This window comes from Leptidea sinapis, chromosome 32, assembly GCF_905404315.1.
Source record: "Leptidea sinapis chromosome 32, ilLepSina1.1, whole genome shotgun sequence".
Classification (NCBI taxonomy): Eukaryota; Metazoa; Arthropoda; class Insecta; order Lepidoptera; family Pieridae; genus Leptidea; species Leptidea sinapis.
The window spans coordinates 2971784-2985050 of NC_066296.1; the positions used below are offsets into that span (position 1 = coordinate 2971784).

Below are 13267 nucleotides of genomic sequence, written 5' to 3' on the forward strand. Positions count from 1 at the left end.
TCATACTTAAAATGTTGAATGTACCTAATTAGAATAACCAACCTAGAATTAGTATGTAAGTGCAAATCAATTGTTAATGTAAAGTTGAGTTATTGTTGGTACATCTCAAATAAATAAATAAACTTTAAGCTTAAGATTTCATTTCGTAAATGCCAAATAATAAAATATTCATAGTACACCCACGAAACGTAAGACAGAGTACAGATTTAAAAGAAATTAAAAAAGTGTAAATGTTCCGCATTGTTAAGAAAAACATCAAAGCTCCACGGGTTATTAACAAACTAATAATTGTCTGTTTCGTTTACAAATTATGAAGGTCGTGATAAAATTTTGTAGCGAAATAATGCAAGGTTGCATTTTATTGCACTTCGAATAGGTTGTTTTAATGTGTTCCAGATAATTTTCAGTTTGTTTCGACTCAGGAATCTACTGAATAGACATTTTGAAAATGTTAATATTTACTATGTTTTATGGCTACGCCGACATTGGGGCGATTCGTTGAGCTTCATCTATTATGTATTATAATAACTTATAAATATTAAAAGAAATACAGAAGAACAAATTCATATTCAAATATTTTATTCGAAATAGGATATAAAATCACTTATTGAAAGTCAAAAACTATCACCCATTCCAAAATATGCCACAGACCTGAGAAGAACGGGCGAAACAAACTCAGCGGGCTTCTTTTTTATATAAATATGGTTACAATGTAAAATCGTACAATAAAATTCATATTTAGCCTGTGGGCGGTCGCTTTATTCTCATTCTGTGGTATCATTGGTCATCATGGTATCACACCAGCGGCGCCTATTTCTGCCGTGAAGCAGTAATGTGTAAACATTACTGTGTGTCGATCGGAAGGGCGCCGTAGCTAGTGAAATTACTCGGCAAATGAGACTTTACATCTTATGTCTCAAGGTGACGAGCGCAGTTGTAGTTCTCAGAAATTGTGGGCTTATAAATAATCCTGAGCGGCATAGCATTGTAATAGGCAGGGCGTTAATTTACCTTCAGCTGAACGTCCTGCTCGTCTCGTCCCTTACTGTCATAAAAAAAAACATTAAGAAATTCATTTATGTTATAGTAACCTTTACCAAACAAATTTTTTAAAGAGAAGTAAGTAACAAATGCTTCAGATTGATATCAAATTCAATCCAGATATTAAGAGTTAGAACCAAAAATTATTTTCTTTTTAAAGCAAAATAGTGGATTAAAACTCGTTTGAGTTTTCAAGAGTGGCAATACTGTTTTAAATCAACGTTGAAACGTCAATGTTGAAATCATTTGTTTTTATGTTGTTTAGTATTAAGAAACGCTAAAAAAGGCCGACAGAGACCGAATAGACTCTTTTGAAATGTGGAGCTGGAGAAGAATGCTACAGATTCCATGGACCGCCTTTCGCACCATCGTGTCTATTCTGGGTCTTGAAATGCTTCGGACCTGTTGGTCGTAAAGAGGGTCACAACCTTGAACAGCTGATGGTGACAGGCAAGGTAGATGGCAAACGTCCCAGAAGACGCAGTACCACGAGGTGGTCTGACCAAATATGATCTTCTCTGAACATCAACTTCCACAATGCCCTTCATGAAGCTGATGCAGCGGCGGAACAACGATCCTCAGTAATGAGGAAAATGACGGGAGGAGGAGGAGAAAGTATTAGGAATACATTTTGTATTGTTCTCCTACCCAAAACGTACTTCTTGTCGTGCAAAAAAAAGGAGAAGAAGATTTCATAAACAAAATACAACCAAAAAATAATTTAAGCCTTCCAACAATTTTTCAGAGTCATTTATTTTGACTGTAAGGATTTTTAGAAATTCTTCTTCTAATTAGTCGGACACTCTTTTCAGAGTGGTTGCGTTGATGAGGTACACGGTGGGGTGTTCCGTGGGTCGATATCCTTTCTGAAGGTAGCTCTCCTGGCGATGTGCTTCCATTTCTGGCGGTTAGAGGCGTTGCAAGTACACTGGACCATGGTGCTTTGCATTGTGATTTCCAGCGCGCTGGCGATCGACCACGTGCTCTCTTGCCTTCTACCTGGCCCTGAACTACCAGTCTCTCCATCGAGTTCTCATTTCTAGAGACGTGACCAAAGAATTAAAGTCTTCTTAGTTACCACTTCACAGTTAGCTAAATAGTGTACGTTGGTTCCAATTTGTTCGGCCTGGTCTACTATCATAATCTTCGGCTTGTGTCGGTTAGTAGCAAGTCCGAATTGGAGATTGGTATTTTCTAGACGGGTTAGAAAATTTTCCATGTCTTCTCTAGTCTGTGCGAGAAGGGTAGTATCATCAGCGTATCTAAGGTTATTTATCACGCGTCCTCCAACAGATATTCCTTTGTTTCAATCTTCCAAGACAATGCGCATAATATACTCTGTGTAGATGTTAAAGAGTAATGGTAAGATGCATCCTTTTCGTACACCACCTCAGTCTTGAATTCACTTGAAAGGGTACTATCCACTCGTACCGCTGCAGTACCGTCCTCATACAACATCCTCAACAGAACTATAAAATAGGGTGGTATAACCATTTCCGCAAGTATCTTCCAGAGGTGTGTCCATATGACCGTGTCAAATGCTTTGCAAAAGTCCACAATGCAGATTTAAAGGGTTGTATCGAATTATCTGGCTTTCTCAATAATCTGACGCAGTATAAGAATTTGTTCGCGAGTGCCTCTTCCCAAACAAATCCGGCTTACTCGGGTGCAATCTGCCTTGAGAGGTAGGCCAATAGCCTTGTGTTAATTATGTGAAGCATCACCTTACTTGCATGAGATATCAAGAATATGAGTCGGTAATTGTTGCATTTCTTGGTAGACCCTTTTTTGTGCAGTGGAATTAAAATGGATTTTAACCATTTGTCAGGCCATATTCCGGTCTCCCATATTTTACAGCAGTAATATAAAATATCAACTCCAGGTTCTACCGTCGCTTTGAGGACTTCGATTGGGATCTCATACCAACCTATGGCTTAATTGCATTTGAGGTGTTTAATTGCTACTCGTACTTCATCCCGCATGATGTCGGGTTCACAGTCACGTATGTTGTAGGGAGAACATGTGAAGCTTGGTACCGAATTGCTGGAAAATAATGATTGGCAATATTCCTTCCACACATTCACGATCACTTTGCTTTTATCGTTGCAGGAGAAATAGATGGTGTGTTTCTCTGAGTCAAAGTGGCCGCTATCTTTCCAATGTGTCTCACTGATTCCCGCGATAGTGAGTTTGCATCGCTCATGTTCTTGTTCCAGAATATGAAGCTTTCCATCTTCAAGAAGCCCTCGAAAGTTCCATGTACAGATCGTTTCTTAAGTTGATATTATTTTGTCTTAGAAATTAGTATAATAGATTTATTAGTCAAATTTGTTTATTAACAGTAGTATGTTATACCTTTTTATTCCTTTCAAGAATGCTTATGTTAAACTTAATTTCCGTGACAGTGTAATCTTACCTTTATCAACAGCTTCATTCAAAGATTTGGAAAATAGAAAATTGGTAATTGCTTACATACAAAAACATACAATATCAGTGTTGGTGTCTCTTTTCAAGCATAAAATGCCTATAGTATGAGACCCTACTCTTCTATAGAAAACCATAGACATAACCAGCTGACCCGACAGACGTTGTTCTGTTCATAAGACAAAAAAAAAATCTTAGCTGACCTCTAGTACGCCTTATGGTTCCAGAGGTATCGTGATGATTCAATTCATAGGTGAAAATCTCTGTGTAAATATAAGGTATACAACAGTATGAAATTTTAAGCAAAATATTTAAATTAACACCACATATACCAGGCAAAGCGCTCACATAAACTTATAAACAATATAAACTTTCATGCCATAGAACCAACCCCCTTATTCATAACAGTTTGCTAACTTAAAGTATTGCTAATTCTCACTCTGTCTTCTGCTATTCATCTAAGTCAGGATGAAAAATAACACTCTGTAGCAGCTGTTTTAAGTAAGCTGAACTTTATGAATAAGGGGGCAAGTCTCATGGGCCAGTATTTATTATATGCATCCACACCATTAAAAAAAAGTTGCATTACTACTAGTTTCTATTACCGTAAAGCGTATTAATAATTAGATTTTCAATAGCAAGTTCACATTCTATTTTAGTAAGTTTAATTTCAATGTTGTTATAATTATATAACGTAACAGATATTGACTGACGCGTTTGCGCCGGTCGCGTTCACCATTGCCAATGTTACAGGTGTAGGGCCACGCAATTCGCGATTGTTTAGAGTAAATTTTACTATAATATTGTATATATTTTTTCATCAACTTAAAAATCAAAAATAACATATTTATTTATACATAATGCACAGCTCTTAAAAAAGATTTAATTAATACTGTATATAAATATGAAATGGTAGCCAAAAGAGGATTAACATTTTAAAGGTCTGAATTCTAAGCAATCATCACAGTAAAACACCATGATTGTATTCGGACAGATACTAGTCAGTTTATAATTGTATAAATTTACATACAAAAATATATATATGTGTGTGTGTATATTCGTCTTAATATGATATATTTATACATAATATAATCGAATCGTATGAATTAACCATCACGTCAGAAAGGAAACTCTGCCAATCTTTTATGTCTCCGTTATGGTATAGAAATACTCGAAAGTTCCAACTTACTTTATTAAGTAACAATAAATAAATAACATAAACACACGTAAGAGAATTATGAGTAGTATCAGCAAACACTGAAATAAAATGAAATTTATTTAATATCATTTTATGCATTAAAGTTTCAGGCAACTCTAATATTTTTTGGATCACCAAAACCACCAAGGTTCAACTTATGAGGTGCCTTGTGTTTCCAATCTCCTGCCAATTCCGTGGTTGTCTGGAGGGCAAAACCATTGGCTTCGAAGCAACTGGGCGTATAATAGAGCACGGCAATACTTCAAGCTGGCCCACATTCTAGCGCTCTACAGAGCACAGGTCCGGCCACATATGGAGTATTGCGATCATCTCTGGTCTGGCGCACCGCAGTGCAGAGATGATCACAATACGCAGCGCAGTATCAGCTCGAACCATTTGAATACGTGCAACACAGAGCAGCTGGAATTGTCAAAGACCCAGTGCTCTGTTAACGGGTGGATCCCTTGGCGTGGCGTAGAAACGTCGCATCATTGTGTGTCTTCTACCGCATTTATCACAGGGAGCGTTCCGAAGACCGGTTTCATCTGATTCCTGCCGCCGAATTCCAACTTCGCACGACACGCCACAAATTAGCATATCATCCCCACCATCTGGAATGGTGGCGGTCCTTCATAGTGCGGTTTTCAAGGAGCTTTCTGCCACGTACTACAAAGCTGTAGAATGAGCTTCTTTGTGCGATGATTCTAGGACGATACGACATGGACATGGGTACTTTCAAAAAAAGCGCGTTCATCTTCCTTAAAGTGATTCCCCTGGTGTTGCAAGAGAATATGTGCGGTGGTGATCACTTAACACCTGTATGCTCGTTTGTCCTTCTTTTCCATAAAAAAAATATTATGGGTAGGGCAACGTACTATATTGTGATATAAGCGTAATATTCTATTCAAATTTTAGACAAGGGTAACATATACCATTAATAAATAGTTTTAATCTTCTTCTCACATAGTGTAAATCTCAGATTTAAGAGACTTATTGATGACATAATTCTTATATTAATCCATTCGGTGGCTTATGAACTAATATTATTATTACCTGGCGTAGTTTACGTTCTGGCGGAAGTTATAACTATTCTTAGTGCAGGACAACGGCATCTCCAGATGTACCAACGTTTCAACATCATTCCAATAACTCGAGACAGTTAGGTATAAAAAGCTGGGCTGTACTTTAAATTTAATTTATGTTTATCATAATAAACTTAGGTCCTAAAGAATCAATAAGAGAAAACATTTAAAGAAATAAACATTTTGACTGTTTCTTCTCAATATATTCTTGGTTCTATATGTTCATAAGCACATCGAGGAATTTGCTAGAAACTGTGACAATCATAATGTTACAAGGAGGAACAAACAAAAACTTGTTGGCATAACTCGGTTAAGTCGAGTTAGTGAGTCCTTTATTGGGCGATGTATATTCTTTTACAATATAGATTATCTTAATGATACCACAGACTGGGAATGAAGCGGACAACCTCAGGCTCTTTAATGATACATGTTCAATGTACGATATTACATTGTAAACCATATATTTATAAAAAAAAAACCACTGAGTTTCTTGCGCCCGATTCTCTCAGGTCTGAGGCAGTAAATTTTGAATGGGTGGTAATTTTTGACGTTCAATAAGTGATTTTGAATCCTATTTTCTATGAAAATATTTGAATTTGAATATTAATAATATAAGAAAATTTATTGAATTAGGCGTTACTTTTCGGAAATCCATAATTATAAAAATGATCATTTCATCGGACATCGTCTCGTTCAGTCTCGTGCCAGATTTTGGCAAGACAACATGCCCTGAGGATGTCTCGTGTAGAGGCAAAACACGTGTCGAATTGTTTTTAAAACAAATATTGGCGGAATTAACACTAAAGAAAACTTAAATCATTTGTATAATATTATAAGGATGATTACGTTACGGTTTTTATTACAGTTCTTGCATTTTATAATGCTTTTAACCGACTTCAAAAAATGAGGAGGTTCTCAGTTCGTCGGTATGTTTTTTTTAAAAGCTGGTGCTTCCCATGTGGTCCCATTGTAATCCAAAACTGACAGTGGCATCTATGAGAAAACCATAAAAGTCTTAAATTTGCTATACGTATAGCAAAGTGATAGTGTGATATAAATTTACGAATATCTCAATTTCGCGCGAACCGATTGCGATAACTCTTTTTTTGTTGGAAAAGATATACTTCAAAGATAGTTTGGTGAGAGTTTGGTTAGGTTCTGATTACGGATTCCATGACAAAGTAACGGAACTCTTCAATTCGTAGGAGCAAATTAACGATACTCGGCTGAATCTTTTTTATGCAATCCGGATATTTAAGTCAAAAACCATAACATGGTTAAAGGTCAAGTAATTGTCGTAGTCGAATATGATGATCAATATTAAGTAAACTACTTAACGACTTACAGTAAGGGTGCGATCTGTCTGTAATCAAATTGCAAAGCACTTACGTTCATTGCTGCATTGAAAAATTTAATATATCTACACATATTTAGACAATTACTTCAATTTCACTTTATTCAAAATCATTAAATAAAAAAAACACAAAAATCAACTGACTTCAAAAACACTATTCCAAAACAATAGATATAATATGCACTAAAAAGTATATAAATAATTGCGTATTTTTATACGATCTTAATAAAACTAATTCTAGTTTCGATTATTGTAATTTTTGGAGTCAATGTTATCCAAGATAGGTTTGTTACTACGTAAATAGTTATAGGTGAGATGTGCTTGAGTCGTGAGGAGGTAAGAGGCGGGAGGCGAGAGCGGGTCGCGGCGGAAGGACACCGATTCCATTCCGTTTTCCAAGACAAAAACAATAATATAATAAATTTAAAACAATAATATATTTTTTCCATTGATAAAACATTTTGTTTCCAGCCAGCTGTCTGTCGATTGGAATTCGAAAAGCGCTTAAAGAAGATAGAATATGACGCTCACAGGCTGGCCACGTTTAGTGCAGAAAACCATCACAAGTTCTTCCTGGGACATATGATTGTGTTCCGAATGCATCTCAATAAGGTGACTATGCATTCTCACTTTCACGTCATTCAATATATTAATTATATTATGTTGATCCATCTATGAGATAGACCTCAGTATGATATTTTATCTCACCAAATACATAAATTTCATGTGAACGTAGTCCGTGGAGGTAACAGTTGAAATTTCATATTAATAAATACATATTAAATTAAAACTCATAATATATACATTAAACTAATAAATTTTACACGTATAAAACTCATAATATGATACTCGAGTAGGTATGTTCAATAATGGTGTGTGTGGATGATGCAGCTACTGTACTCAATAACTGTTGTATTAATTTACATTTACTTCTTTGACTTACTCGTGTAAGACAGTGACTATTTGACGTTTGAGTATGTTTGTTGCATCATGTTACATATTATATTGTAATTGAAATGATTTGTAAATCGATGAAAATATAAATCTTGATATAAAAGAGTGGCAATGTATTTCTTGCTACTTCTTCTCATTAGCTCAACCCTTTACGAAGTAGCGGTAGATTCGATAAGAAATATTTTTTTTTGACATAAGTGTAAGTTTCGTGACCTACATGAATAAAGTGATTTTGATTTGATTTGATATAATTGCGGCAAATAGTCGTTAGATAAAATTATTCACCATACCCACTTGTCATGTCTGAAGTTAACCTAAAAGATATACTCGAGTAGAGTCAAGCTCTGTCAATAATCCCTTTTACATTGTATGTTTTATTAAAACAAGTACAGTTCGGTCGTTTTGTGATTATCGTGAAAGAATTCCTTATAAATTCCTTTTCGATTGGGTGATACATTGTGACGTTTAAAAAGTAATTTTTCAAAGTGCAATATTGAAAATTATTTACCAATAAATTGAATAATACATAAGAATGTCTATAATTATGATACGCTTGTAAATTCTTTTTTCAGAGTGAAGATTACATTAAGAAATGTGATAAAGTTGTGAAGACTTGCGGCACTTCATGTGAAGTAAGTATTAATTTGGTTACTAAAACAGTAGTATGATACTGCAAGTAATAGTATAATAATACTGCAAGAAAATAAATTAAAAGCAAACTGAGGGCTTTTAATAAATGATTCATTTTAACTTAACTGGATGCACAAGGCTAAAAATAGAGAACGCAATTATGGAGGCACTTAAATCATTAAATATGAATATAATAAAATAGGACCCCTTTTTTTCATTCATATTTACAAAATTCACTTTCATACTCGAGAATCTCTATAAAGCAGCAGATGAATCAATAATTCAGTTTTAAATTTTTCATAGATAAACTTACATTTTGGATATGACCGGGTGCACATAAAGTATTAATACTCAATGCTTTAACTGTCATTCATTATTGCTAGTGTATAAATTCTCTTTGATTATTGCGAAATGGCAATATAAATAGAATTAAAGAGTGGAGATCTTTTTTTGTTACGTTTTTTTTATGCCTATTAACGAGGTTGCCATTCAACTATAAATGTATCTCCAAATAAAAATTGTATAATATAACTATAGCATGCAAAGGTCAAGCACTGCAATACTTTATACAAAAATTATTAAATTTCAGACTATTCCTCGAATATCAAGATGGAGGCGACTGGCGTTAGCAGAGATCCACCGCGTGCGTGACGATATACAGCATTCCCGACGTTCCTACAAGGACCTTCTCATACACAACCATCGAAGACTGAACCACTTACGAAAGCGAGCCTCCTTGCGAACAACTGACGCGATTGACATCTTACAAGCATGTATTCGACAAAGCTAGATACTAGACGAAACTTAAAGTATAGTTAAATATAACCATAAGTAGAATAATTTCATCCAATGGAAAATATGTAACAAAATAATCGAGAGCATGAAACTAAAAAATTTTACTTCATCAAATTACCTCGAATTTAAAAAGTTAAAGGAAAAAGCGAATCTTTAAAACAGTATAAAACAGAACGGTACAAATGAAGGTATTTTTAACATAACTGTTTACTTTCTCTACTTGAAGAAATAAGAATAATACTTAGGTATTAAATAATCTGGGTATTCAAAAATAGTTTTCGAAACCGTTATTTCATACCAAAATAACAGTAATAACTATATTATATTCGTGTAACGGTCCTTAATCTGATGCTCTCGTGTAACGCTGAAATCTGACGGTAAGCTTGGTAAGAGTGCCCGTGCAGCGAGCTGCTCAAACGTCCGTATGAAAGCTTCGATTCAAAAGTCTGTGAACGTATTTCATTGGTAACATAATATTATGTCATGTTTTACTTTTTACATTTTGAATAACAACATCATAATGGTATTATTAAATTATTTATTTTTCGATTGTATATAAAAAAATATTTAGGTCATCAACTCTGTCTGCAGGTAGCAGTAGACTTTATAATACTTCATTGTTACGTTTGTGTTCAAAAATTATTTAAGTTTGAATAAAGTTCCTTATTGGCTATATTAGAATGAGTCATAAATATATTGATAAATGGCGTGAATAATAGTTTTAAAAAGTCTGATGAAATTTATATTTTAGTATTTAAAAAAATATATATATTGATATAAACCTGCACGCTCGGTTACGAGCCACAACTTATATAATATTTTATTAATACATAACTCTGTATTCTGAGTTAATATATTATATTGCTTGGAATCAGAGTGCTAAGTGTGAGATTTTTTACCTATTCGATCGCTGTATGTCTTCGAAAGAGTGCTATGATGTTTTCCTCTACTGTCACTAGATGGCGCTGAAAAAAATCTCACATTTGGCACTCTTTGTAAGCAAAATACGAAGGGTTTCGAACGATGAAGTACAAACTGAAATAATAGTTTAGCTAACTTTAATTATAATAATATATTTATAACAACATTAAGTTATTAAAAGCTATGAATAGTCCTTAGTTTATTATTGATAATCTTAGTTAAGAATTAAAAATATATTTGTGCCATAAAAGGGATCTTTTAAGTAATCACAAATCATAATCGAAACAAGATTAATATCAATAGTTTGATTAGAAAGCAAATAATTCTTATATATTAAATAAACTGATATTCGGTAATTTGGCATTAAATTATTTCAAATATTTAAATTTCACTTACAAATGTAGAGCTATAACATGAACTCTACCTATTCGTGCTTTTTAATTCAGGCAATACATAAGTACCTACATTTCGAAAATATTGGACGAAATTATGGATTACTATTTTTGGAAATGACTAAAGAAATAGTAATTAATATTTTATAATAATTTCAATATTCACCGTAAGATTACAAAAGCTAAGTATTTAACTGCCAATATTATTTATAATAGCGTAGCTTACAACGAATCCGACCTATGTTTATGAATAGCTCACTTTTTCCCCAGTTAATTTTTCATGCAGTAAGTAGATCTTACAAAAAGAACTACAGAAAACCGTTTTTCATTGGCGACTTAGGTTGTATGAAACCAAAAATTTTAAAATTTATTTATAAAATTTTGATGATTTTCTATCTGAGAGAAAATTTAATCTTATCGTAATTCTGATATTTTGAAAAATAAATTAATTAATATGTGAGAAAATGCTAACCATTCAAATAGATAAATTAATAAGGAGTGGTTGTTTATATGTTATTTGGAATTTTCTCTGCACTCTCACTATGCAGTTTAAAATTATTTACACTTTATTCAAATATTATTGCATTGTGTTTAAAATTAATTACTTAAGGTTAGAACATATTATGTGCTTGCAGGTTACTTGATGGTAAATAAGTGATCACCGCCCAATCATAACCGCTTATAACTGCACTGCACTTTATAACTTCAATACTATAAAGTTTAAATCATCTTTAAAATTGTACGTACACACCTATTAGTTAACTTAAGTTAATACATAGAATTACTTAGTCTCACTGTGATAGTCTTAACATAAATTATTATAAATAACAAAACTAATGTAGAAAGAAAGTACAATTTGTAACGATTGTTGTTAATTTTATTAATTTAAATATTATTTTTGTAATAAATTGTCTTAACAAACTGGAGAATTTTATTTTAAATAACTCTATCAGTATCTCTATTTTATTCTATATGCTCATCAACGGACGAGTAAAATAAGAAGGGCTCCGTGTCACCTTACATAACAGTGAGGCACCAAAAACAAGCCGGTAAACGTGTAAATACATAGCCCTACGCATACACTTACACTAATACAAGCCGATCGGCCGCCATTATGAGATTTGTCGTCTGTGACAGATCAGTTTCCGTCGCAATAAAAAATTTTAAAAATTCTGTGCATTGTGATAAAGTTTGAAAACAATACTATAAAAGAATTTGTGGCCATATATTATAATTTAAGGGAGAAAAAATTGTGTATGTGGTATATAAAGGTGCTTCGTCGTCCGTGACGCTCATTGAATATTTTTTAAATATGTTTTCGGTTAAGGTTTGCCTGATGATATGTAATTACCGCGGCCCATATACTCTTGTTAAAACAGCAATAAACACGGCTCGTGTTACGTACGGAATCGATTGTGGTAAACAGACCGGGACTCGTGAAAAAAAAATTCTGTACTTTTCGCTTAGTACCGAAATGCACCTACTATGTCTTATAGAAATATGCTTGGTACAAAAATGTAAAAATGTCCTCTTTCCCAGAGCGCCATTTGTTGCCTGTTTCAAAATGACATTCTAAGGAAATCAATTTAAAATATGTATTTGCACTTCTTACATCAAACGAATTTCACTTTTTTTAACAAGAAGGAAATACATTTACATTCGACCCCTGCGCAGAACATAGCGCAGGCCACTTCAGCCTCTGTTCTACTTAGGTAGGAGACGGGAAAGTGACTAATAACCAGTAAAACCTCCTCGAATCTCACTGAGTTCCCGTTTATACTTAGTGGGAGGCGCGGCATCTTTACAGGGCATTTCACCGGATAATAGTAAATGAATCATGACCTAACCTAACCTAACTTAAATTGTTATTGCAAGATCATGCAACACCTGAAGGCTTACCACCAGCTTTTAATTAGCGATGCGATTAATAGATTAGGTACCTAAACTGAATCGCTTAAATTCGTACCATGAAGTGCCTTTTACTGAATGGCGTTTGGATCGCTTATGGAGAATAAACGAAATAAATTTTCTGTGGTCCGCGGTGTGAGAAAGAGATGACGCTCTACAGTCGTTGCATAAGTTTGTCTCTCTTACTAGAACCGTAAAATGGATAGCTCTAATGACGTCGTGGTACGAAATAGCAAAGCAGTTCATTTTAGGTTGTCAATTGAATCGTAATAAGAGTTCATGGTAGGTCCGCAGGCCAAGCTACATTCTCATTTATAATAATCTACAATACAGTGGGGTAAAATCACCATCTGTATAGAGAGGCTCTCTCAAAGCTATTGAATTCAATTCAATTTATTTATTAAAAGATTATTAAATTACAAAATAAGAAAAGTCTTGCTTAAACGCTAGGTAACACTGTGCCTGAACTAGGTAATCCTGTGTTTCAGGCGTGAAGAGCTGATTGATATTAAAACTTAATAATCACCCAAAAGAACTTAATAAAGTAAAAAGGTATAAATTAATCTAC

General features: G+C 33.9%; 1 protein-coding gene across 1 annotated transcript in view; it reads left to right on the forward strand.

Moving 5' to 3' along the window:
* Positions 1-11712, forward strand: part of LOC126974565 (uncharacterized) — a 38315-nt gene extending 26603 nt beyond the window's left edge. The window contains exons 3-5 of the mRNA XM_050822103.1: positions 7571-7711; positions 8626-8685; positions 9273-11712. Coding sequence (XP_050678060.1) covers positions 7571-7711; positions 8626-8685; positions 9273-9473 — 402 coding nt within the window. The 3' untranslated portion in view covers positions 9474-11712. The remainder of the gene's footprint in view (positions 1-7570; positions 7712-8625; positions 8686-9272) is intronic.
* The last annotated feature ends 1555 nt before the right edge of the window (positions 11713-13267 follow it).